The sequence below is a fragment of the Emys orbicularis genome, chromosome 1 (assembly GCF_028017835.1).
Source record: "Emys orbicularis isolate rEmyOrb1 chromosome 1, rEmyOrb1.hap1, whole genome shotgun sequence".
Taxonomy (NCBI): domain Eukaryota; kingdom Metazoa; phylum Chordata; order Testudines; family Emydidae; genus Emys; species Emys orbicularis.
The window spans coordinates 113,333,117-113,360,240 of NC_088683.1; the positions used below are offsets into that span (position 1 = coordinate 113,333,117).

At 41.7% G+C, this 27,124-nt stretch overlaps 1 protein-coding gene across 1 annotated transcript in view; it reads left to right on the top strand.

Annotated features, from left to right (window-relative positions):
• Positions 1-27,124, top strand: part of IPO8 (importin 8) — a 76,760-nt gene that overhangs the window by 44,808 nt on the left and 4,828 nt on the right. The window contains exons 12-22 of the mRNA XM_065418549.1: positions 2,596-2,712; positions 3,374-3,463; positions 5,420-5,585; positions 6,162-6,322; positions 7,185-7,310; positions 9,820-9,886; positions 11,750-11,875; positions 12,309-12,406; positions 13,073-13,168; positions 14,684-14,904; positions 25,911-26,116. Coding sequence (XP_065274621.1) covers positions 2,596-2,712; positions 3,374-3,463; positions 5,420-5,585; positions 6,162-6,322; positions 7,185-7,310; positions 9,820-9,886; positions 11,750-11,875; positions 12,309-12,406; positions 13,073-13,168; positions 14,684-14,904; positions 25,911-26,116 — 1,474 coding nt within the window. The remainder of the gene's footprint in view (positions 1-2,595; positions 2,713-3,373; positions 3,464-5,419; positions 5,586-6,161; positions 6,323-7,184; positions 7,311-9,819; positions 9,887-11,749; positions 11,876-12,308; positions 12,407-13,072; positions 13,169-14,683; positions 14,905-25,910; positions 26,117-27,124) is intronic.

Genomic DNA, 27,124 nt, shown 5'->3' on the forward strand with positions numbered 1-27,124 from the left:
ACATTAGTTTTTCACTGTTTCTGTTTAGAATCCTGTGGGCAGCAGTGAAACTGATGAGAATAAAGTTGGTTTCAGTCTGCTGTTTCTTGGGAAAGCTGTGGACAGGAGCAGAAGAAACAGGCATGAGAACTAATCACTGGGGAGGAAGACCCTAAACAGTAGGAGAGACCCCTATACACCATCACCATGCAGCAGCCAGGAAGGCTCTTGGGTAGCAAGAGAGAATACTTCTCCCTTCCAGCAGCCAGAATTGAGGGATTCAAATGTATTATTTACCTACTAGCCAGAGGTAAATATATCAGACTGTTCTTAGAGCTTGCTTACAGATAGCACCTTGGTAGGAATCCCAACATTCCCCTCCCCCCCGTCCCAACAGCTGGGTGGTGGGTTGATTTCTCACCTAAATGTTCCTTCTGAACAGCATGGGTGTTCCCCTATTTTCATATCAGTCTTTGGCTAATAGGTTTAGTCTTTTGGCTACAAGATATGTGGTAATGTTCTCAACACTGTGAGAGAGTGGGGTAGCAGCGGATGAAGGGAGTGGATAGAAGAGAGTTTGATGATATATTGAAAAAAGAAATGCTATATTTAGAAAGAAGTTGGTGGGAGAGCTAACAATTTATAGAAGAGAAGGTAGGGAACACAGTGTATGGAAAAAGACACTGAAGACAGCCAAGAAAAGGTAGACTGTGAATTTTTATGGGGGGGGGGGGGGAGAGAGGAGGGGTGGAAAAATAGCATGAAACCTGGAAAGGATAGAAGGTATGAGGAAAGCAAAAGAGATGGAGTAAGTTGCATTTTAAAGTGTATTAAGTTGATTGGCAGTGATGTTAACTATGGTGCATGATAAACAGTATATGACTATTTATATTCCCTTAAATGGCAAGGGTTATGGTTTTATGCGGTGTAACAGGACAAGTATTTTCCTGGCTAAGTACCCTGGTCTTTCAGGCTGATAGGTGTATGAGTAAAATTTTCAAGCTCTTATTATCTTTCTAGAACAGTTGGCTGGAAATGGATATGAAACTTTCCTTTGCCCAAAAACCTATTTCTTTTTAAAAAAAAACATTTTAAGGCAACATTAAGACTAAAAGTTTTTTAAACACAAATCAAGAAATTCAAATGCTAAGCATCTCAGAGACAGGTATACTTTCTCATGTTGCACAGATGCATTTTTTATTGTTAGTTAATTTGTTAAATATATATCTTAATATATTACCAGGCAAAAAACTTCACTGAGTTTCAGTTAAGGTTGTAAATATCTGTCAATTAGGTAATGAAAAAGCCTTTGAGACAATGTTGTAGTTTTCTTAAAGAACACAGGTATTATCCTGAAAAGTCTGTTTAGGTTAGACTGCAAAAAATCAAGAATTAAAAAGCGTAAAGATGCAGTATTAAGGATAGCCAACCAACTTTGTCTCTGCCCCTTCCTCTGACCTACCTTTTTGTGTAAGATCAAACAATTTGAGTTTTTGATACATATTTCAATGTGCACTTTTGCTCTGAAAAGTGACAGTAAAAATGGCACTTTCCTATGGATCTGCTTGCTTTGTTTATTCAGAATTATCTCTTCTGACTTTAGTGACTAAAGTACACAGCTAAGATGGAGTGAGCTAAATTTGATTCCTTTGTCTGCATGTTTGTTAGAATTATTTACTAAGTTCTGAACAGTTGAAAGGGAAGGGGGTGCAAAGGTTTAAATGAGGACCTAACTTTCCTGCAGACGTTTCATTATTTTTGGTGACGTGTGAGAAGGACAGAAGCCAGCCTGGCCCTGAATGCCCAAGTTGACTTTGCAGGGCTAGTAGTTAGAACAAAGCACATTTGATACTGGAAGTCATTTGAGACACAGTAAATGTGAAGCGTCAGGCTGCTGTTTCTATAGTAACTTTTCAGAGTCAAACCAAGTCTGCAGCTCTGAACACTTAGTCTATATAAGAAAGTAGATTCTATGATCTTTCCCCTGACCTGCCCCAACGTGATTACTTGCCTGCCGCCATCCCCATTGTAGTAGTCTGCATTGGGGTCTTTATTTCATGAAGTCTGCAAAGCATATAATGTATGTGAAACCACATTAAATGAATGATTCTGCCAAGAGACCTTTCCAAGTCTTGTAAAAACCAAAAAATTGGTTGTAATCTGGAGTTTCTAGACCTCGCTGTTCTGGAATTTATATAGAACGAGTCAGAAAAGAAGTTGGGAAGAAATTTAATAAGCGAGAGTACTGCCTTGTGTGAACCCCTGTATCTCCAAATCACCTCTTCTAATTTGCTTTGAAGTATCAAAAAAAATGTACCTCACTTATGATTACTAATGTGAAATTTCAGGCAGATGCATCTATTTTTGACAAATTTGAGGGTTGTGATTAAAAAGAGGCTTGTAATAGGGCTTTCCACATTAACTGGAAAGAGACTGCCATGTTGCCGTAATACATTATGGGCAATGTCGGTTAGTTCACATTGGTACTATATGAAAGCTCTAAGTTCTTGAGTTTTCAAACTTTAAAAGAAAGATGCTAATAAACAGATTTAAATAGTTCACTGACCCCACGTACAGATTATCCTCCATTTTCTGTTTGTGTCTTACTATATTTAGGTATTACCGAAGATGATGGCATTTTGCTATCAGATCCTCACAGAACCAAACATTAACCCTAGAAAGAAAGACGGAGCATTGCACGTGATGGGATCTCTAGCAGATATTTTACTGAAGGTAAATGGATGAGGGCATACAGTATGTGTATGATCAGAATCTGTTATCAACTGTCCTTTCTAATTTAAAACGTTAATTTTTAAAGTGTGGCTAGCCCTGAAGCATACTTATGAAGTCTGTGAAGTGATTTTTGCTGTAAAATACCAATCTGAAGTTCTTCTTAAAAAAAAAAAAAAATTACTTCAACCACTTCTTTCTCTTCCCATTTTACAATCAGCCCTTTCTGTCAGACTACTTGCCTTGTTACAGAACAGTTCCTTGTGCTGTCCTGCTTTACTGCTGAAATGGGACCATGTTACAAAATACGTTCCAACAACAATTGGAACCTTGGACACACTGATTACCATGACACCTGTCCATAGCAAAAAATTGCTCCTGGTCTTATAGGCTTCTTCTGGTTCTGTTAATAATGTTTAAAGTGTTCCAGCAATATGTTGTGTCGCCTGCCAGCCTCCCATTCTTCAATATGTGCCTCTTGCTCCCACGTCAAAATGCCATCTAGAAATTATTCTACATGTATTAAATGGGATAGAAACAATTCATGTGAAGGCAGAGAATGGTTTTATTAGTCTGGATTTGACAGTTAATATGGGTTACTGAATAATACAGTATATCCAAAAATAAAGACTGCTCGAACTTAATTTTTTGTTTATTTCAACAGAAGAGTGTATTCAAGGATCAAATGGAGCTGATGCTACAGAATCACGTATTTCCATTGTTCATGTCTAACCTGGGGTATCTCAGAGCAAGAGTAAGTTCACCAAAGTTTATAGACTGCAATATGTGTCAGATTATTTTCTTTTCAGGTTTATTTCACTCTGAATAACAGACTGAAATGTAGCAGTTCCCACATGTGTCACAAACAATAATTTACTTCTCAGCAACTCCATTGTACAGAAACCTTTTCAGCATTTTGATCTGAAATGATATGCAAGTAAAACTTATTTATAGACGTTTGAAATTCTAGGTGATCCATTTCTGTATGGCTCACTTTCAACTCACTGTTTTGATCAAATTGGGAAACTTGAGCATTGGATATATGGTAACCTGTGGAGGTCCTTATATGATCCTTATGTCCAGTTTCGGGCACAACACTTTTAAGAAAGATGTGGATAAAGTGGAAAGAGTCCAGAGGAGAGCAACAAAAATAATAAAAGGTTTAGAAAACCTGACCTGTGAGGATATGTTAAAAACTGGGCATGTTTAGCCTTGAGAAGAGAAGTGTGAGGGGGGAACTTATAAGCCTTCATATATGTTAAGGGCTGTTATAAAGATTGGTTGTTCTCTAGGTCCTCTGAAGGTAGGACGATAAGTAATGGGCTTAATCTGCAGCAAGGGAGATATAGGTTGGCTATTAGGAAAATCTTTCTAACTATAAGGATAGTTAAAAACTGGAATAGGTTATCAAGTAAGGTTGTGGAATCTCCATCACTGGAGGTGTTTAAGAACAGGTTAGGCACACCTGTCAGAGATGGTCTAAGCTGGGGTGGGCAAACTTTTTGGCCCAAGGGCCACATCTGGGTGGGGAAATTGCATGCAGGGCCATGAATGTAGGGCTGGGGCAGGGGGCTGGGGTGTGGGAGGGAGTGCGGGGTATGGGAGGGGGTGCAGTGTGCAGGAAGGGGCTCGGAGCAAGGGGTTGGGGCGGAGGAGGGGTGCGGGGTGTACGAGGGGGCTCAGGGCAGGGGGTTGGGGTGCAGAAGGGATGCAGAGTGTGGGAGAGGGCTCAGGGCTGGGGGTTGGGGACTCAGGGCAGGGGGCTCAGGACAGGAGTTCGGGGTGCCGGGGGGGGGGGGATCAGGGCAGGGGATTGGGGTGCGGGAGGGGTGGGGGATGTGGCAGGGGGCTCAGGGCAGGGGGTTGGGGTGTGGGGTGCAGGAGGGGTGCGGGCTCCGGCACGGCTTACCTGGAGCGGCTCCAGGGTGGCAGTGGTGCTGCACCACTAAGGCAGGCTCCCTGCCTGCCCTGGCCCCGGGCCAATGGGAGCTTCGAGTGTGGAACCCATAGGCGAGGGCAACGCGCGGAGCTCTCTTCCCTCCCCCCAGGGGCCGCAGGGAGAGGCGCGGCGCCACAGGAGTGGCAATCCCGCAGGCTGGATCCAAAGCCCTGAGGGGCCAGATTCGGCCCATGGGCCGTAGTTTGCCCACCCCTGGTCTAAGCATACTTGGTCCTGTCTCAGCACAGGGTGATGGACTAGATGACCTCTTGAGGTTCCTTTCTGCCCTACTTTTCTATGGTTATATGATGATTCAGTAGCAAATCTCAGGAGTTTGAGCTAAAGCCAAAACCAGTTTTCAGAGAGCAGTTAATGCCACTTTGAGGATGGGCTGGGTTTAATCCCTAAGCTCTTCCTCCCTGTGCCCACATCAATCAGTAATGAGTGATTAATTTTCCTGCTAAGTGTACATCTCATTGCCTAGGAAGAAAACTTTTAAAAAATAAATCCCAAGCTCTCTTGTTCCTGATAGAAGTTTAGTATAACAATTACAGTTATATATTGAATCTATAGATGTTTGGGGAAAGGAGCAGAAGAACCACTGTAGAGTGAAACCTGCAGAGTATGTAGTATTGCATGTATACTCTGTAAATGTGCAAACAAAAGAGCATCAATTTAAAACAGATAAAGAACTGTTAGCATGTAACTGAAATTCTTTAAAGAATTCTATAACTGCAGTAGCTCCTGACTTGCTTTCTTCTTGTACGACAGTCCTGTTGGGTTCTTCATTCATTCAGCACTTTGAAATTCCACAATGAACTCAACCTAAGGAATGCAGTAGAGCTGGCAAAGAAGAGCTTGATTGATGACAAGGAAATGCCTGTCAAAGTAGAAGCTGCCATAGCTCTTCAGGCATTAATAAGCAATCAGGAGCAAGGTACGCTACAATGGTTCATTGAAGTATATACTGATTATTTTCCCTGCCTAGATGACATGTTGCTATAATTTGCTGTGGATGTATATAAACAGTTCTTGCATTTAGAGATATAGATCCCTGGAACACTTAATCACATTAGACAAGTTAATTTGCTCATTAGCTACAATGTACATCATGGAACATTGGCTACAGATTTTTCTGACAGGTTTCTGAACAAAAGAAAACTGAATCAACACAATTCAGTTAACAAACTGAATGGTATCTTCTTTTTTAACATTGAATTGAAACAATGGGTATGTTTAGGGCCAGATACTAGATGTGCATGTCTCTCATGAAAGTAGATCATTTCTGTGGACAGAATTCTAAGTGGTGGGAGATGTCTGAGTATATACATTATGTAATATGTTTGCATCTAAAAAGTACACACTGTTAGACTGACTCAACTTTTACTTGAAATGAATTGTTTTAAGTGTTTTTGCTTAAGAGAACAGTAAGGTTCCTGATAACTGAGACAGATTGTATATTTGTTTTTATGGAAAGTTGATTTTTCCTAATTTTGTTTTGTTGTCTTATTAGCAAAGGAATATGTAAAGCCGTATGTCAGGCCCGTTATGCAGGAGCTGTTACACATCGTTAGAGAGACAGAAAATGATGATCTTACTAATGTTATCCAGAAGATGATCTGTGAGTACAATCAGGAAGTAGCTACGATCGCTGTTGACATGACACAACACCTGGTAAGAGACAGTAGAACAATATTGTAGTCACAGTCATAGGCCTAGCTTATTAAACATTGTTGCAAGCTTGTTTGAAATGAGCCTTTTTTTAAAGGGACACTGTCAGGTTTAAAATCATAATTTTAAAAAATTCCCACCTATATTGCTTACAGCTTCTTTGATTATTTAAAATAAAGAATCTTTAAAATCTGATTTGCTTTTCACTGTTTATTCTGTTTCCTTTTGGATTTCAGCTTGGATGATGAAAATAGCCGAGTCATCTAGTTTGTTCTGTTTCAATTCTAGTCTGTTTCACCCTCTGCCTATTCATGCAGTAGCATGATGGCATCAAATTCTGATCTGCATACACTGCATGTGTTAGCTCCAACATAAGCTGTTTTCACTGATGTTTTTAAAACACTTTACTGAAAACCTATCTATCAATAGTAGCTCTTGTAACCCCCTCCCCCCCATGTAAATTTTGGGGTTAAACTACCTGACAGTTTCTCTTCAAAAAGTTAAACTTTAGTCCTTAAAATTACAGTAGTTTTGACTGTTTTGATAGCTGTTACTGTTCTAAGCTGGGATATTTAATAGCTTTGATTATTTAACTTAAGTGACTTGCCACAGTTAGGTTTATCAGAGGAGGGAGGAGAAGGTTTTTCAATTTCCCAAACTTCCCCAGTTCCCTTATAGAAGTATCAGGTGTGCCTCTCACCACTGGTGGCTTCATCACAGATGTTTTAATAATTTGAGGACACTGCAGCCACTTCATTATCAGTCAAAGGGCAATCCCTCGTTTCCTACGAGGCAAGCTGGAAGTATGAGTTGCCTCTAGAAGATCTGTCTGTTTGCTCTTTTCTTTTCTTTTTTTCTTTTTAAGGCTGAGATATTTGGTAAAGTTCTTCAGAGTGAAGAATATGAGGAAGTGGAGGACAAGACAGTGATGGCAATGGGAATCTTACACACTATTGACACTATTCTAACAGTTGTGGAAGATCACAAAGAGGTGAGATGACTCTCAGTTACACATCTAGTCTTCTCTCATTTTATTCATCGCAACAAGCAGTTTTATGTATATATTAAATAGCTTGAGTTGAAAAGAGCATGTAATAGTTATGTAGCTTGGTGTATTAGGATCAAGTGATCCCTCTCAGTAAACATGAATTTAAAGCTCAATGTAAAATGCTAATTTTCAGTTGTACAGTACTCATCTTTAAGAGATAATTGACATTTTTGAGGAAATAACACTTTAGCCTTTACTACAGCAAATATATTACTAGAAAGTGTTAGACTGTTACAAATACATTTTAAGCTAAATTCTCCCCTGAGAATGTTTGTTATAATTCACAGTAACTGCAGTATGATAACTATTGGTAATGGCAACGTACATTTTGATGTTGAACTCAGCAGTTACCTGGATGGAATTGATGGAGATTGAGCCACATATTATCGTACTGCAGGATGAGTTCTAGACTTTATATATTCATGAGCTATCTGCAGGAGGAACTTTTTTCCTAATTTCATTACTAGGTAAAGTTCAGCTTAGGGTTGCCTTCTGCTTTTTTCTGATTTTACAACTGTGTCGATTAAGGTACAAAGAAGGTCAATTGACTTGCCCCAATGTCACACAGTTGTTGGGTAGTTCTGAGCTTAGCTGGTATTACAGCAGGAAGATGTTTTGTCCTTGATCAGTGATTTTCAAACGGGTACGCATACCCATGGGGTATGTGAGCTCTCGTCAGTGGTTATGCAAGAAAAATCCTGAAATGGTAGACAATGCATTTTATTTAGTACAGAGGATTTCAAACTGTGGGGTACGCCACCCTAAGGGTCATGAAGGGACATTGGGGTGGGGACAGCTCTGCACAGCTGGGCTCAGGGACGGAACGCCACCTCCACCCCATGACTTGCTTGTGGCAGGTCTTGGGGAGGAAGCGCTGCCTCCACCCCCTGATTCACCTCAGGCCAAACCCCACTTTGAATTACAATTTTTGGTTGTGCCCCCCCAACCCTTGGGTGGCCCACTGAGGTGAGTCGGGGGGTGGAGGTGGCGCTCCCTCCCAGAGCCCTGCTGCACAGGGCCTGACCCCCACCAAATGTTCCTCTAGCTTTTTTTGAATGTTTGAAAACGTGCCCCTGCGTGCCCCTCACCACTTGTCACCTGTGCGTATCTCAGATTGGGTACATGGTAGACTATTTGGAAAGGGGAACACAGCCTAAAACATTTGAAAACCACTGTCCTAGATCATGCTGCTTCCTTGGTTATACAAGTTCTCATCACAAGAAGTAAACCTATTTTTGAGACATATCAGTCATCTGACAAGAAATGTCTGAAAAGGTTTTCTTGGTGACCACTGCATTTCAGCTAAGATTTCAAAGCATCTTCAATTTTTCATAAAAGATCTTTTTCCATCTTTTAAGAAATAGAATGGAAACTAGGATCTAAAATGAGCTTTAGTACTGGTAGCTTGAAATACTGTTCTTTGGGGTTTGTTCAGCCTTTAGTCTAGTGGGCATCTACGTTAAGTTAGTCTTTTTGTGAGAACTTAGCAGCTCTCTGTTTTGTAGTATGCAGCACAAAATAATGCTTAACACTTTATCTCAGGATCTTTTACACATACATGAACACTACAATTTACTGCCTTTTCATGGAAATAGACTATGGTCAAGATTTGAAAAAGAACCTAAAATTAGACCCTTAAATCTGTATTTAGGCACCTAAAGAATTGGCCTGACTTTCAAAAGCACAAGGAGCTCCATGGGACAACCTGTGCTTAAAGCTGAGCATATGCTCAAGAGCTTTGGTAGACTGGGGGCAGAGTGCTCCACACCTTGCAGGAGTGAGCCCTTAATGAATGTGTCTGTTAATAAAATTAAATGTCCGTGTTTGTTGGTTTTATGTAGGCTTCTAATGTGGACCTACACTTCTCTTTTGTGACTCTGACAGTTTTCACCCCTAAATACATTCTCCCTGCCCAACAACAACAAAATAGCTACTCACAATAAAACCTGCTCATTCCAGCAAATGGCACCCTTTTCCCCAACACAATCATATACTGTCTTCTGGGAAGTTCGGTATGGGCCACAGGCAGGAACATCTTTTCTTTTTTCTTGCTCTTTTTCCCTCCTCAGCCCTATAGGGTTTTTGTGCAGATGTCTGTCCTCAGATCCTTTGGATGCAGCAGCTGGAGCAAGGGGGTGCTCTTCCAGTGTGACGGAGCTCTCAGCTAGTGTATGGGTAGCAACCATTAGTTAGGAAGTATTAAAATGATGATCAGTCTGTTAAGTAAACAGTTCTAAGAACGATGTTCAGGAAAACTATCTTTTAAAATAGCTGAGTACTTATAACTGAGTGTGTCCCTGTAACATTCTGATGATAGTTGAAAGCGTTTAAACCAGGATGGAAACTCTCTTTTCCTTGAAAGAACTGCTTAGTCAAACTGAATTAGTCAAGTGGATGGATCATGTTACTCTGATTGTAGCTTTTTAAATAAACTGTCTTATTTTTATTTCAGATAACTCAACAGTTGGAGAGCATTTGTTTACAGATCATTGGCCTCGTTTTGCAGAAACACGTAATAGGTATATGCAGAAGCTGGCTTTTTGAAGTATCCAGTTTGTTTTATATGGCAGAAAAAAGTTACTAATGCAATATTTTTAAATCTAACAGAGCAAATAGTACTGTCTTCCTGCCGAGTACTTTGTCAGGACTTCAGCTCAGGCTTGAATAAGCCACTTCTCTCAGGACTAAAGGAAGTTCATTTTTAGTTCTGATTTGTGTATCCTGATCTCCTATTTTCATGTTACTAAAACTACTACAGTAAATTACATTAGTTTCTGTGCATTGGAGCACTGAAAAGCATCAAACTCAGTTCCGTATAAAATTTTAACTTGATTTGAAATTAAGGGGAAGTGACCTTTGATTACATTTATGCTCCTAGCAGTTCCCTATATTAAAAAGCTTTGGCGTTTTATGGTAAAGCCTGTAAATTAAAACAAATCTTTAGAGAATAGAAAAAAGTGTGAAAATGTTTTAGAAACAATTTCTTTAGTTCACTGTGTGATGGGTTGAATTACAGAAACTCACTTGGGAACTGCCAAGTGATGTGCCAAGACTACTTCTGCCCCTGCTTTCCCTGCCAGCCTGGGACCCCAGCACCCTGTCTTGCTGAGCCAGACACGCCTGTCTACTCCAACACAGACCCAGGGTCTGAATTACTTGCCCCAAAGCTGCAGACTTGACTGAAAGCAGCTTACAGAAGTGTTCTTGTCTTTAACACTCAGATGCCCAATTCCCAATGGGGTCTAAACCCTAATTAAATCCGTTTTACCCTGTATAAAGCTTATGCAGGGTAAACTCATAAATTGTTCGCCCTCTATAACACAGATAGAGAGATAGGCACAGCTGTTTGCCCCCCCCCCCCCCCCAGGTATTAATACATACTCTGAGTTAATTATTAAGTAAAAATGATTTTATTAAATCACAGAAAGTAGGGATTTAAGTGGTTCCAAGTAGTAACAGACAGAACAAAGTGAATTACCAAGTAAAATAAAATAAAACACGCCAATCTAAACCTAATACAGTAATACAACTGAATACAGGTAAAATCTCACCCTGAGAGATGTTTCAATAAGTTTCTTTTCTCAGACTGGACACCTTCCTAGTCTGGGCACAGTCCTTTCCCCTGGGACAGCCCTTGTTCCAGCTCAGGTGGTAACTAGGGGATTCCTCATGATGACTCCTCCTTGTTCTGTTCCACCCACTTATATACCTTTTGCATAAGGCGGGAATCCTTTGTCCCTCTGGGTTCCCCCCCATGGAAAAGCACCAGGTTAAAGATGGATTCCAGTTCAGGTGACATGATCACATGTCACTGCAAGACTTCATTACCCACTTGCCAGCACACACGTATATAGAAAGACTTACAGGTAAAACAGAGCCATCTGCAGTCAATTGTTCCGGTTAATGGGAGTCATCAAGATTCCAAACCACCATTAATGGCCCACACTTTGCATAATTACAATAGGCCCTCAGAGTTATATTTCATATTTCTAGTTTTAGATACAAGAGTGATACATTTATAGATTATGTATAGATTATAAGCTTTGTAATGATACATTACAAGAGACCTTTTGCATGAAGCATATTCCAGTCACATTATATTCACTCATTAGCATATTTTTATAAAATCATATAGCCTGCACAACGTCACACACTGGTAATGCATTTTTTCAATGATTATAAGAAACTAAATATAGTGTGATGCCTTTTTTATTGGAATTTTTCGGTCCATATTCTTCAGTCTCTCACTATATAACATTTTACCTTTCCAAAGCTGTCTGCTCATTGCTGTATGGCCTGAGGGCATGTGTTTGAGAGATTATGGTATTTGCAAGCAAAACTTCTCTTTTACAGACCCCTACCTCAAATTTTCTTCTCTTCAGAGTTTTATGAAGAAATTCTCTCCTTGGCATACAGTTTGACGTGCCAGATGATTTCCCCCCAAATGTGGCAGCTTTTAGGTGTTCTATATGAAGTTTTCCAGCAGGATTGCTTTGAATACTTTGCAGGTATCTTATGGAGTTACTTTCTTTTGGTCTGTATTAGTGAAAAGAGCACATGTGCTTGAGCCTTGTTGTGAACACCCCAGTACAACACGGTGAGCTAATGCCACTGTTCTTTGCTTGGAGAAATTTGGCCAAATAAGTCAGTTTTACACATTGTAGTAGGTCCAGAGCTCAAAGGAAAATCCTAAAAATTATGAAACGATCAATTCGTTAGCTAAAATGTAGTTATGTCTGTTCTAATTCTTTTTCTCTATCTATATTTAAAAACCCCATCTCAGAAAGGCATCTGCTAGCACAGATAGCTGTATGCAGAAGCTTTAGGACTCCTGTCATGCTCAGGGATCCAAGCTAGTAGATCCCATTGCCAGGTCGGGGCCTTAATGGTTAGAGTTTTGGGGGTGTTGGTTTTATATAAAATCTTTTCTTGTTTTTTTAGATATGATGCCTCTCATGCACAATTATGTGACCATCGACACTGATACTTTACTGTCTAATCCAAAACATTTAGAAATCATTTACACTATGTGTAAAAAGGTAAGACTTGTATTCCTTGTCATAGTCCTCACCCTTGATGTTTGAGCATCAAATATTCAAAATAAGAGTGAGCAAAGCTTGCCAGTTGGTGGTTGTTGATTGGTCATGGTGAAATGATAAGCCTTAGCTCGGTTCCCAGTGGACGCATCACAGAAACCATTTCCACAATTGTAACCGATCTCCTCCTCAGAGAGGCCACGGTTTAAATGGACATGGGAATTGAATTGCCCCTTTCATCCATGAAGCATGTGGATAGACCATTGTGGAAGAAACTTGCCATGCTGTTGCTCATGTTGTACCTGTTCTGTGGAAAACAGGACTTCACTTTGCCAGGCTGTTAATCTGCCATTAGTCACCAAAACTGAAATCACATTGCAGAAAATACCAATTATCAAGGATACTCATAATAACTTTTAAAATAATGTTTTCCTCAAGAAAAGGACAAGCACTGAAATAACATAATGGAAAAATGTTAATATTTGTAAAGAATGATATGGATTTTGCAAGCTCTAAGGTCAGTTTGAATTCTCCAGTCTTGTGCCCCTTTACCATGGTTTCTTATATATACATCTCTCCATACACATGCTCTCTCTCGTGTGTGTATGTGTATTTCCACAGCAGATTGCATACGATGTTGTTGGGCTGAATTATCATTCTTGTTGTTAGGTATTAACTGGAGATGCAGGAGAAGATGCAGAGTGTCATGCAGCCAAACTTTTAGAAGTAATTGTTCTTCAGTGCAAAGGGCGGTGTATTGACCAGGTAATATATTACAAACAGCCTTTTATAGATTTGATGCTGTGTACACACTTCTATGTAAATGCAACCAGATTCATAGGAGTTTAGTAGATGAAAAATGTAGATTTAAGGAACAAATGTAGGAAATCAGATGTTCTAAATGGAATTGTCCTCCCGCACACTGACTGTGCAAAGAGGAAATGAGTTCAAGAGATTTTTTTGGGATTTGTTTCTCGTGGAGGAGATTAAAGGACATGGCATCTTGAAAATGCAAGAAAATGGGATTAAAACTGAACAATAAAAGACTGGTACCTTGGGTAGGATTCTCTTTCTGTTTCCTAAATTTTCTCCTGATAGCATTGCTTGTTCCGAATTGAATGAGACATTTTAATACATTGCTATGATTTAGAATTTAATCATGCAAGTCAAACTACTGGAGTTGTTTCCCACAGCAATATGAACTCAGATTTTTTTTATTATTAGTGCTGTATTTTGAATTGCTGTATATACTGTAAAATCTATGACTTAATATTTGCAGTATGGCTGGATTATGGTTGCTGTGAGTACCATAACTACAAATTTCCTGGATCTTTGTATACACATTTTCAACCACTATCTGGAGTAGTGTATTTTTCACATTAAGAGCTAAATTCTTCTTTGTTATTTTTGTGTAAAGCCCCAGCTCTGCACAGCAAGAACAGATTGTGTCCATTTGTTCCTGGACCCTTAAATTTACTGGATAATTCTGGAGTTAATTTAATTGAAATCAGTAGAATTCCACTCATGTAAATCTGGAGTAATTGAAGGGAAAATTTTGCTCGGAATTTTTTTTACAATGAGAAATCTGAAAGGGATGGAATTAAATTACATACATTTTCAATGAAATTAATGTGTAAAAGCGCCACATCTGTGTTAATGAAATGATTGCACATTGAAATCAAAACTTGCTCCCATGCTCGTAAACATGGGATATACCTGCACCTTCTTATAGGGAACTGTTTATTTCATAATCTAGACATACAAACTTGCGCAATGCAAATACCTGAATAACCATACTCTTTACAGACTTTTGTAAGAAGTTTTTCACCATACTTTGTTACAATTTGGCAGAATATATATTTCTTGCTGAGGGTTATGTACATGCCTAGTGAAGCTTTAAAGCTAAGATGTTTTTGATTTAGCTTAGGACAAGAATATATTTGAGCTCTTTTCCCAAAGCTTGAAAATGCCTTTTATACACACTAAAACAAATCCTACCAAATTTCCCCAAAATATTTACCTTTGTGTTGAGACTAGCCATAACTTTTAGTCCAAAGGGTAATTGTTTTAGAAAGCTTTTATAAGCATGCAGAGTCTTAAGGTGAAGGTACACTCTTGCTTTTATGTTGGGAAATGAATATACTGTACTATTATGAGCTACAAGCAGAATTCCAGTTGACTCTTTGTCTTCAGCAGGTTCGAGACTGATAAATGCTTTTAAATTGTCCTGCAAACTGGCAGTATTTTTAACATTTAATTTTTTCCCCTCCGGTGCCCCAGTGTATCCCACTCTTTGTAGAAGCTGTGCTAGAGCGATTAACTCGAGGAGTTAAAACAAGTGAGCTTCGTACCATGTGTCTTCAGGTTGCCATAGCTGCCCTTTACTACAATCCTGACCTACTTCTGCACACGTTAGAGAACATCAGATTTCCACACAACCCTGAGCCCATCACAGCGCAGTTCATAAACCAATGGATGAATGACACAGATTGTTTTCTTGGGCAAGTATTAAGTCTTTTTCTTAAAATCCTTGTTTATCATTTCTTGGCAGCAGACTTCTGAGCTTGTTTTGAATCCCTAGTCACATTGATTCAAGAAATTAAATTCCAAAGCTAAGTTTAAATAACAGTAACCCACACCAAAAAAATCTAAGTGCTGTGGTGCAGTTAAAGGTGACCTGCACGTATTAAGTTTTTCTTTTCGTTACGTGCTGAGTATCCTGCATAGCAACTATAAGATGGCATTGAGCACTTAATCAATTTTAGCCTCTCAGGTGCCTGAGGTTACAGAACATCTGCCTCCGCATGAGATGGTCCAGTATGCACTGTGCTGGGGATAGGGTGACCAGATGAAAGACATGAAATATCGGGACACAGGGCGGGCGGGGTCGGCGGCGGAGGGGAAAACAAAAACAAAAACTGAGAGCCGGCGGCGGGGGAAGGGAAAAAAAAAAAAAAAAAAGAGCTGCCGGAGCATAGGAAAAATTGGTGGGGGCTGAGCACCCACCGGCAGCTCCCCGCCCCCAACCGCACCAGCTCACCTCCGCCTCCCCTGAGCTGGCTGCCGCGTCCTGCTTCTCCCCCGCCCCCACCAGCACTTGCACCGCCATACAGCTGATTCGCGCAAGCCTGGGAGGGAGGGGGGAGAAGGAGGAGTGCGGCGTGCTTGGGGAAGGGGCGGGGCCAGGGTGGGGATTTGGGGAGGGATCCAATGGGGCAGGGAGGGGGCGGGGCCAGGGCTGAGTTGGGGGCAGGGGGGGCACGAGCCCCCTCCGCCTGTGCGCCGGAGTGCAAAATATCGGGACAATTCGCGTCCCGACGGAACATCAGTCAGGACGCGGGACAAACAAGTAAATATCGGGACAGTCCCGATAGAATCGGGACGTCTGGTCACCCTAGCTGGGGATCTCAATCACTGAAGTATAGAACCAACCCAGCAGGATTTCAGGGAAATGATTGGGTTTTTTCTGAGTATGTGGAGTGTTTATACAACTTTTTTCTATTCTAAATTTTTAAAGTGCACTGAATGTAGTGTGAGGGTTTTTTTGTTTTGTTTTGTTTTTAAATAACCCAAACCACCCCCAACCAAAAAAATCATCTACTCTGTTCCTAGTCATGCTCCCCCCAACCCCCAGAAAGAGAGGCTGGCTGCATGAATCAAAAGGGGCTTCACGGTTGACATTGCCTACATAGTGCATACTGGGGCATCTCAGCGAGATGTAGGTATCTGCAATCATTTGTGACCCCAAAAGGCAAAGAAGTTTAACATCCATTACATGCTGAATGCCTTGCGCCCTTCATTCAGGACATTTAGCACATAATATTTTTGAAAGATAATGTTTTTTCTAAAGTTTGTTGAAGCAGTGGTTTGTGTGGAGCTGATTGTTTTTCTTAGGCAGTTATTGGCTAAATGTTGGGCAGCATCTCACCGTGAAAGTCATTCTGATCCGAGATTGGAGATGTAACTAGCTTTCCAAGCCAATTCGTTACAACACTGTAGTAAAGTCTTAGTACCATATGTAGTCTGGAAAAAATACTTAGTTTTGGGGGTGTCCTCTAGGATCCCACACCCATTCTTCCTCCTTTTACTTGTAGTTTTTCCCCAAGGTCCTTGCATTGCTTTGACCCTCCCTCCTAGCTGAAACCCTTTAGCACTGCTATCAGCTTCAGCCAGAGAACGTGTACATTATTGGCTGCAGTGGTTGAGCTGGTGCAGGGTGTGTTGGGACAAACAACACAAACACAATTTTAATTAACACAATGCATATTGCACTTGGGTTACTTTGGTAGAGGCAGGTGGGGCATAACCAGAAAACAACTGAAAGGTAAAATGTCTCCTGACATGCCGGATGCTTGAAAGGCATATGCCACATGCGTAGAGTAGATAGGTTTATCTCTCTCTTACTCTTCTTTACTTTTTAAAATGTATTACTTAAAGTACACAGTTGGGAAGGGGAACAGGAAGGGGAACAGTTTGTAGGCTGCAGCAAAGCGGGGAAACCCAACATTTCTCAGAGGTTTTGGTGAACTTCCAGGTCCTGTGTGCACATTCTGCCAATTGGACCAACACTGCCAGCATAGCAATGTGGCAGAGAGGCCAGTTGCTGCAGTATAATTTGGCTATAGACAGGTGCCCAATGGAAAATCTCATCCTAGTATTGTCTGTTAGGTAATGGTTTAGTAAGGATTGGTTGGGGAAAGTAATATAGCTTGAAAGAAATGTGAAGTGTGTCACTTACAAAGGTTGATTGAAAAGTAGGGAGGATATTTTGTGATGATGTTGGCAATCTCATATTAAGGAATTCATATACATTTCTTATAACATGTACATGGCCATACACTTCTGTATGTTGGTTTGGAAAGTTGAGAATCTCCTCTGTCCAATGGTATAAAGCTCCAGTTTCTTGCTGTGCTGGATTACAAGGCATTGGAGCTGAAGCCTGTCGCTGGTCTGAAGCCTTGAATACCAAGGGGAGGGATGGAGAGTGAATTCCGTACTTCAAGAGAAAAGATGAATATGTCTCTTCTTCATGTAATTGTCCACATGGATCCCATTTCTGGTTTGCACATGTCCTGGATGCAGGAGGGAGATTGGGTTCTTCTGGCCAGCAATGTCCATTGAGGCAACACCAGCACCCTGGATGCTCTCACTCCCCTTCCTTAACCAAGGACATAAGGGGCAGAGCAGTTCCAACCATCCCTCTGTTCCTTCAAACAGCTCGTGCTATGTCTCCTTTTATTGTGCTCTATACAACTTAAATCTGTTTTGTATGTATAGTTAGCATAATTGTTAGTTTTTCTGATTATTTTTATGCCTGTTGGCTTAAAAACCCCTAAAGCATGACTTGTTAGGGACTTCCCCGGTTCTGGATCTAGCTTCTGTGGCTGAAGCAAAGTCTGTGGGGTTCAAAACTTGCCCCTCCTTGTGATGCTCTAATTCCACTGAAAGATGGTCAAATGAAATGCCTCTTTTGCCTTGAGGACATGTGTAGTTCAACAGACATTTAATTTTATCATTCCTTTTTAAAAAGAATTCAGAAGGCAAACGAGCCTTAAACTCCTCCTCCTAGAGCATTCAATGGGAGCCTCCTTAGAACTGGAGGGAAAAGGCTCTAATAGGCTTCATCCCTGAGTGCTCCTATTAGCCATGTTAGATTCCAAGTCATCGAAGGCTTATCTCCCGTAAGAAAGATTCCAGACGACAGTGGACCTTGTCAACCACCTGCAGGCTTATTCAAAGACATTAGTAAGAGCATGTCTCATGCTTCTGAGTCATATGACTTTCTATGCCTACATGATGTAGTTTACTAGACTTCAACTATGCTTCATGCAAGGATGGTTAAAATCAGTGTATTTGCCAAGCAAACATCACATGGCCATGCAGGAGACAATCCCACAAGAAGTTGTGTCCCCATTAAACTGGAGGAAAGACACATTACAGGTGTTTAAGGGAGTACCCTTCTCCTCCCTTCTGCCAACCAAGACTCCGCTCAGGGATGAGCAGCTCATTTAGAGCACTTACAGACTCTGGGCATGTGGTCTCAGCAAGAAACTCGTCTGTACGTAACTGTTCTAGAACTCAGAGCCATCTGCCTGGCATGCAGAGCGTTCCTTTCCTCTCTTCAGGGATCTGCAGTCCAAGTGCTGACAGACAACATCACAGAGGGCGGAGCAAGTCATCTCCGCTCTGTCAGGAAGCTGTTCGGCTTTGGACTTGGTGTATTACTGTAAAGAAAGTAACTGTTCTTTTAGGTTTATTTAAAAATATGGTGACTCTTTGGAGCTGCTCAGCGACTTGGAGTGCTAGAACTAATCCGTGGGGGAGGGTGTTGAGCTGGATTAGACTGCCCTGTATAGATGAAGCATAAATAGAGTGTATCCCCTGGATAGTGCACATTTGTGGGTGCATATTTGTACGTATATAATGTGCTTTGTTTGGATTGTTTCATGTAGACTGAAATATGTATTGTGTAGTTATTTAAGATTGAATTAGAGTGAGGGTGATGAAGAGACCTGTAAAACCCTGTGTACGTGTGTTATTTGCCATCTTTTCCTCGATGGCCTGAAATTTGAATGAGCCATATTTTGCATGCTCAGTGTTTACTGTTCCTAGTAAAGATTCTTCTACAGAAACTAAAGTGAAAAGGAAAACTTAATTTTGGTTTGAACATGTGAGAAATCAATAGTTGAATTCTCTAAAAGCTGAATAGGAAGGTTTAGTTGATGAATAGGAATCATTTGACTTCAAAAGAGCCAGGATTTCACTCATAATCTTTTAAAAACTGATTATTTGTATTTATTTAAGCAGAAGATCTGATATAGGAAATTCAGGGTGGTCCAAACTCTGTAACCTAAAGGAAATGGCTAATTATCTGCAACTCCGAAAGGAAATGCATTGATGTGACTGAAAGAAAATTGATTCTTAACACGAAAGAGGCAGCTAATTAGTATAAGGAAGTCTTGCTGGTTTCCCTTTGAATTTCCTAGGATTCCATTTAAAGTAGAAAAGATCCTTTAGCTCCTTCTGTCTATTACTGAAACAAGCGTTTGTGGGCTACAGAAGGGCTTGCAGATTATGAAGACTGCACACCACATGTTAAAAATAGACTTGCCTTATGGTAGTATGTTGTGCTTCCATTTGGGGAACAGTCTGGATCCTTAGCACTCCAGGCTGAGAGTGCTGTTCAGGTAGCAAGGAAAGTGCATGTCTGGTGGAAGAGTGTTTTACATTCCTGACCAACTGACTCAGGATCAACACTAGCGAACACCTCAGGGAATTGTGTCCAGGCCGCCTCATGCAGGTGGAAGGGTTGCTTCAGTCTGGGCCTATGGTGGGGTGAGACCAGATGGATGCTGAAGCATCCTTCCCGACTACAAAAAATATCCTATTTGGTTTGTTAAGTCTTCTTGATACTTGATACAGACTCAGCATAACAGACTGCTGAACTTTGAATAAGATGATTGCTAGTTCTGCTATTCATCTGTGGCTGACAGGCAGAAGAAGCAGTTCTTCCTTTGTCTCAAATTCACTAAAATTGGCCTGGTGCCCGAGTTTCAACTATCCTTCTGGGACCTCTAACACCACAATATATGTCAAGAGCGCACATTCGTTCTTGCAACTGCTCATTTAAATGCTTGAAAACATAGGAAAATAAATATTCTATATTTGTGAAACTATTTGGGTTAGCTCCTAAGTATTACCATTTAAAATGGATTTATTCTTGAGTCCTCTAGTCTCCTTTATTGTCCAAGAAGGGGAATTTACTAGGAAGTGGAGGCACTAATTACTATGGCTTCTTGAATTTTTGCTGTGTTCCATTTTGGAGTTGGCATTACATGACTGTAAAGCATTGACACATATTATAAGATGTAGTGACCACATGACATTCACTGTTCTGGTGCACGTATAGTAAAATTAGTTCATTGCACTGTAGGGACTTGAAGAAATTTCAAGGCTTCCAGTGTCAAGCTACAGAACGTGTATGGATTTGGGGGCTATAAGAGGCTGCTATCATAGAAAGGAGCTGCAGGAGACAGGTGTGCAAGGATCAAAATTAATTTTTTTTTCTCTCTGGTCTTACAAAATTCATCTTGGTGATCTCCTTGTACATTTGTGCTTTGCACATATACAGCACCTTTAATCTAATAATATCAAGCGGCTTTGCAAATATCAAGCCTTACAACACTATGGTGTGCGTAACTGGTAGTGGTAAGCCTATATTAGTGATGGGTAAACTGAGGCACTGAGCAATTACATTTTTTCCCCCTGGTTGCAAAACTAGAAATAGGATTCCTGAATTCTATCACCCCCCTGATTTCAGTCCTAGCCTGCCTTCCTGGTGGGGGTGTGTGGGTGTGTGTGTGTGTGAGAGAGAGAGAGAGAGAGAGAGAGAGAGAGAGAGAGAGAGAGAGAAATCCTAAAAGTTAGAGAAAGAGAGGATATCCTTCATGCCTGGTTGCAGTTCATCCATTTCTCAAGGCAATAAATGAGGGAGATGGCAAACACCACGCAGGCAAAACACTCAGCTTGATATGCTGGTTGTCTTTACTTTCCCTTGGATGGACTATTGTAGCCAGAAGGCTGTGCTTGCTCTTTTTAAGTAGCTTATTGCTATTTTGTGCATCACTCAGAAAACAGAGCTGCTTTGCTAAGCCCAATTGGGACTAACATACTAAGAGGCCTAATGCAATTCCTAAAAATCCCCATTCCTGTGTAAGCTCTTATTTATTACATCTTTGTAACCACTTGGTTTGCTTGATGCCTGTCTCAGATCTGGTTGGGCACCCCTGTGTGCCAGTCGCCAGACTGCTCTAAGGGGAGCCTCTGGATCCCTGGATGTTCTAAGCCTCTGGTGTCTGAACAGAGCTCAGTCACTGCCCCAGTCTTGGGGCCCAGACTCTTTGTTTAGTGCCCATTCCTGAGATCTGGAACCCACAGTTCAGCGGCCTTGCCCCTGGGCTCAGTGCTGACTGCTCAAATTCCTCTGGTAGCTTAAATACACTGTTACTTAAAGGTTTGGGGTTTCTTAATTAATAAGATGTCAAGTAATCACAGTGAACCAAATTTATCAATCCATGAGTGTTAGAGATCAGTCAGCACAAATACAGAAAGATACGGGTTAAACCAGGGGTTCTCAAACTGGGGGTCGGGGACCTCTCAGGGGGTCGCGAGGTTATTACATGGGGGGTCGCGAGCTGTCAGCCTCCATCCCAAACCCCGCTTTGCCTCCAGCATTTATAATGGTGTTAAATATATTAATAAGTATTTTTTATTTATGAGAGGGCTGCACTCAGAGGCTTGCTATGTGAAAGGGGTCACCAGTACAAAAGTTTGAGAACCACTTGGTTAAACCCTTCCATTGATCTGGGGATACAACCAGCAGCATGGACTGGTCCAGAAATATAACTCGCTGCTAAATAGTATATATATCTTAGGTTGTTACCATCAGTGCAAACTCCCAAAAAGTAGTTTGTGTCATTCTTACCCTAATATTTCCATTGCCATGCACTTGCTATCCAAGGTTGTTGGAAATTTGTGCCTAGTTTCTAGCAACAATTATATCAGTTGCTTATTATTGTCAGAAACTTCGGCAAAATACTACTTTCAATGTGCGCTCCAAAAACAAACGTTTACACACACTTTTTACTATCATAGAATCATAGAATATCAGGGTTGGAAGGGACCTCAGGAGGTCATCTAGTCCAACCCCCTGCTCAAAGCAGGACCAATCCCCAACTAAATCATCCCAGCCAGGGCTTTGTCAAGCCTGACCTTAAAAACCTCTAAGGAAGGAGATTCCACCACCTCCCTAGGCAGGGCCGGCTCCAGGCACCAGCCCAGCAAGCAGGTGCTTGGGGCGGCCAAGGGGAAGGGGCGGCATGTCGGGCTGTTCTGCGGCAATTCGGCGGCGGGTCCCTCTCGAAGGGAAGCATCTGCCGCCGAATTCCCGCCAAAGAAGAAAGCGGCGTGGTGGAGCTGCCGCTGGAGTGCCGCCGATTGCGATCTCGGCTTTTTTTTTTTTTTTTTTTTTCCTGCCGCTTGGGGCGGCAAAAACTTGGAGCCAGTCCTGTCCCTAGGTAACCCATTCCAGTGCTTCACCACCCTCCTAGTGAAAAAGTTTTTCCTAATATCCAACCTGAACCTTCCCCACTGCAACTTGAGACCCTTACTCCTTGTTCTGTCATCTGGTACCACTGAGAACAGTCTAGATCCATCCTCTTTGGAACTCCCTTTCAGGTAGTTGAAAGCAGCTATCAAATCCTCCCTCATTCTTCTCTTCTGCAGACAAAATAATCCCACTTCCCTCAGTCTCTCCTCATAAATCATGTGCTCCAACCACCTAATCATTTTTGTTGCCCTCCGCTGGACTCTTTCCAATTTTTCCACGTCCTCCTTGTAGTGTGGGGCCCCAAACTGGACACAGTACTCCAGATGAGGCCTCACCAATGTCGAATAGAGGGGAATGATCACGTCCCTCGATCTGCTGGCAATGCCCCTACTTATACAGCCCAAAATGCCATTCGCCTTCTTGGCAACAAGGGCACACTGTTGACTCATATCCAGCTTCTTGTCCACTGTAACCCCTAGGTCCTTTTCTGCAGAACTGCTTCCTAGCCATTCGGTCCCTAGTCTGTAGCAGTGCATGGGATTCTTCCATCCTAAGTGCAGGACTCTGCACTTGTCCTTGTTGAACCTCATCAGATGTCTTTTGGTCCAATCCTCTAATTTGTCTAGGCCCCTCTGTATCTTATCCCTACCCTCCAGCGTATCTACCACTCCTCCCAGTTTAGTGTCATCTGCAAACTTGCTGAGGGTGCAGTCCACGCCATCCTCCAGATCATTAATGATCCTATATTTCAGGATAGAGAGTGCTGTGAAAAGTGGTTCACTTTAGCATAAGTATGGATTCTGTTAAAGATGTATAATATTAGCTAAATAATTTTGGTAACACCCTTACCCAGAACTCCACCCAAAAGTGTAAATCTTCTGGTAACTCTCCAAAGGGCCACATGGAAGGTGCGACACATAACACGTGCAGATTTTGCACACAGCATTGTTCTTTAATAGCAGGAGAATTACACAGATCTACACAAAAGTAATAAACCCTATACTAATTTCCCCTCCCTCTGGCTCACCCTTTCTTTGCGGGACCATCTGTATTCAGGTAGGCAAGGTTCTTCTCCCCTTGGCTCATCCAGCTCCTGCAGCAGTTTCCCTCATCTTAAGCTGGTGAAAATGGCCAAAAAGAGCCAAAAGATCAGCTTCTGTCTTTCAAAACCTTCCAGTCCCTCTGTCAGATGACTCCTGCATCAGGAGGATGATCATAGACACTTACAAGTGACTTCATTGTTGGGTGTCCTGTCCCGTGATAAACTGTTCTCCTGGCTGGGAGCCAGTCTGTTGTTGAGAACTATTTAACTTCAGTGGGAGAGCACTTTAAGTCAATGGCCCTCTTATTAAGCTTTTGCCACTACTCCTGTTGGAATTTAGGTCCAACATGGAGGTAATGGACAATAGAGAGAGCAAAACATGCATATTCAGAATGGAGTTTGCAGCTTGGTAAAGATACATACAGAGAATTTATAAATAGTGCAGATTCCTTGAATCATCACAATGCCCACTATGACTTAATACCATGGTATGTGTGGCCTTTGACTAGGAATGAAATTGTAGGAGTTTTTTTAATGGTTAAAACTGGGGGGCTCCCTGTAAGTTTTATTGCAGACCTGGCTATTACAATATTGTTTTAAATGTGCATCCTGTTAGTTTTCCAAGTCTCTACATGCATTGAACCATCCTTCTAGTTCTAAGAAATACTAACTCTGCAACAAAAGTGTCTCCCAAGAGCCTTTGTTTTGTTAGATGCCATAACTTGCATGGCCACACCATATGAGAAACCTAACCATGTTGAGACTATGGAAAATGACCGGTTTGTTACCAGTTGAAAACATCTTATGATCAGACAACTAAAAAGGGATTTCTACCCCTTTTATCCTTTCCTCTTTCCCAGCCCTGTTACAGTCTTGTTAGCAGTAACATTTTGGAATGGATCCCGGAAACTGGATAGGACTGCTATGTTGCATGGAGGAGCAAGGGAATGAGAACCTGCCAGCCAGGTTGGCAGTACATATTTTATGGTAGCTCAGGGGAAATTATCTTTCCTGTAGGATATTTCTTGTCCTATTTGGAGTTTGCACAAAAGCTGTCAGTAACTGAGAATTTTAAGAAAACAGAGTTTCTTTAATAGTGAAATGCCGTATAGTCAGAAACACAGCTGAATGGTGTTTCTAGTACTACCCAGTATTCTAGGTGCAGACTAAAGAGTGTCAGACAGTAGATAAGGATTTACCCCTGTCTGATGGCGGTTGTGACGCTTTTGCTTATGCAGCCCAAAAGCACTTTTTTAAAAAAGTGATTGCGTTATAAGCTCTTATCTAATTTCCTGCATACGGTCAATATTAGGGATCTTTCAGCTGCCACTTTCCAACCAACTCCCTCCCATAGAATATCTTTGGATTACTTTTCCCCGGGTGTGTTAGTTTGCATTTTTCCTGATTAAATCTCCTGGTCCATTATTCTGGATGCCTTTGAATTATTTCTTTCATCTCATTAATATTTGCAACGTCTCTCAATTAAATTTAATTTACAAATTTAATGTACAATTTGGCCTGTTTAAATCAGGGGTTCTCAAACTTCATTGCAGTGCAACCCCCTTCTGACGACAAAAATTACTTCATGACCTCTGGAGGGGGGACCGAAGCCTGAGCCTGCCCAAGGCCCACTGCCCTGGGTGGGGGGCCAAAGCCTGAGCCCCACCACTCTGGGCAAGGGGGCCAAAGCTGAAGCTCAGGCCTGCAACCTGAGTCCTGCTACCCAGGGCTGAAGCCCTTGGCCTTTGGCTTCGGCCCTGGGCAGTGGGGCTTGGGCTTCAGCCCCAGGCCCCAGCAAGTCTAAGCCAGTCCTGGCGACCGCATTTAAAGGGGGTCGCGACCTACTTTGGGGTCCTGACCCACAGTTTGAGAACCCCTGGTTTAAATAAAACCAGCCCCTGTGGCACTCCATCAGATCACCCTCCCCCCCCCAATTCAGTATATTACTGTTTGTCATTGCTCTTTGCTTATGGTCCTTTTTTTACCAGTTTTCAATCCATATGACAGTACTCCTATTTAAACCAATTCAAATAGATTTTCCAGTCCAGTTTAGTGATGTACTGCGTCCAACGCTTTACTGAAAATCAGATAAATTACACCATTAACCATGTTTATTTAGCATTACATTTCTTTGTATCTGAGAATCCTAATCAACAGTTCTAGGAAGTTAGCCAGTGTGCGATAGGTGAGCAATCAGTTATTACATGCAGTACTTGCTATTGGGAATTTTGCATTTAAAAACCTAGCGGAAGAATATATTTAGGAGCCATTGCTTAGTACTGTAACTCTACTCCTGTGTCCTCTGTAATCTATACAAAGGGACCTGTTTCTCATGTAACACACTGGTATTGTTTTAGACTTCATGACCGAAAGATGTGTATAATAGGACTGAGCATCCTAATGGAATTGCAAAACCGACCTCCTGCGGTAGATGCTGTGGCTGCGCAGATTGTTCCTTCAATCCTGCTCCTGTTTCTGGGATTAAAACAAGTGTGGGCTACGCGAGAATTTACGGAACATGAAGACCAGGCTAAAGACGAAAAACACGATGCAGAAGATAATGGTAAAATCTCCCATTTCCACATTCTGGATTTCATTTTTAATGTGTTTGAAATTACAGTTCATTTTAAGACTCGCCAGCCAGTCTGCTGAATTGGTCTGGTTTATTGGATGCTTGGAAAGATCCTCTTGTGAATTGGTCATTCCTCTTAAAATTAATGCTAAAGCCCTTTTGGGGTGCATCTATGTCACTCTTCCTGCAAGGGCAGTTTTGTTTTAAAAATAATAAAAGCTGCAAATCCATGCTGCCCGATCACAAATGTGCTCTGTAAACCAGCATGCAGGAGACTCCTGACTAATAGGCCTGCAGAAATTTGGCAGTGCTGTAGAGGCAGCATTCTTGGTCCCTGGAAAAAAAATGTCCCCACTAGCTACCTCTTCAGTTAATTTAAAAAGCAATGATAATGGGCTTGGAAGGGATCCCTGGCACGTTGTCTTCTCCCAGATGGAGGGTGGCAAAAAGAAAGGTGGATTCAAAAATGACTTTTTGAAAAAAGAACTGATATTTTAATTTAAAGGGGAGTTTTTGATTTAAATAACATAGGTTTATTTTTAAATGAAAATTTATTTACAATTAATTTTAAGTTGTAAGGAAAGTCAGACCACTGAACTAGTGAAGTCATTGGCTCGGCATCTGGAACCAGAGTTTGTTGAAGTGCTAAACCAGCTTTTGACAGCAGTAGCTTCTTCTGCAGGAGCAGAAAATATTTTCTTCTTTTCAGTTTAATCCAGTGCTTCTCAAAGTCGGGCCGCCGCTTGTTCAGGGAAAGCCCCGGCGGTCCGGGCCAGTTTGTTTACCTGCCGCATCTGCAGGTTCGGCCAGTCACAGCTCCCACTGGCCGCAGTTCGCCGCTCCAGGCCAATGGGGGCTGCGGGAAGGGCGGCCAGCACATCTCTCAGCCCGCGCCGCTTCCCGCAGCCCCCATTGGCCTGGAGCAGTGAACCGCGGCCAGTGGGAGCCGCAGTCGGCCGAACCTGCGGACACAGCAGGTAAACAAACCGGCCCGGACTG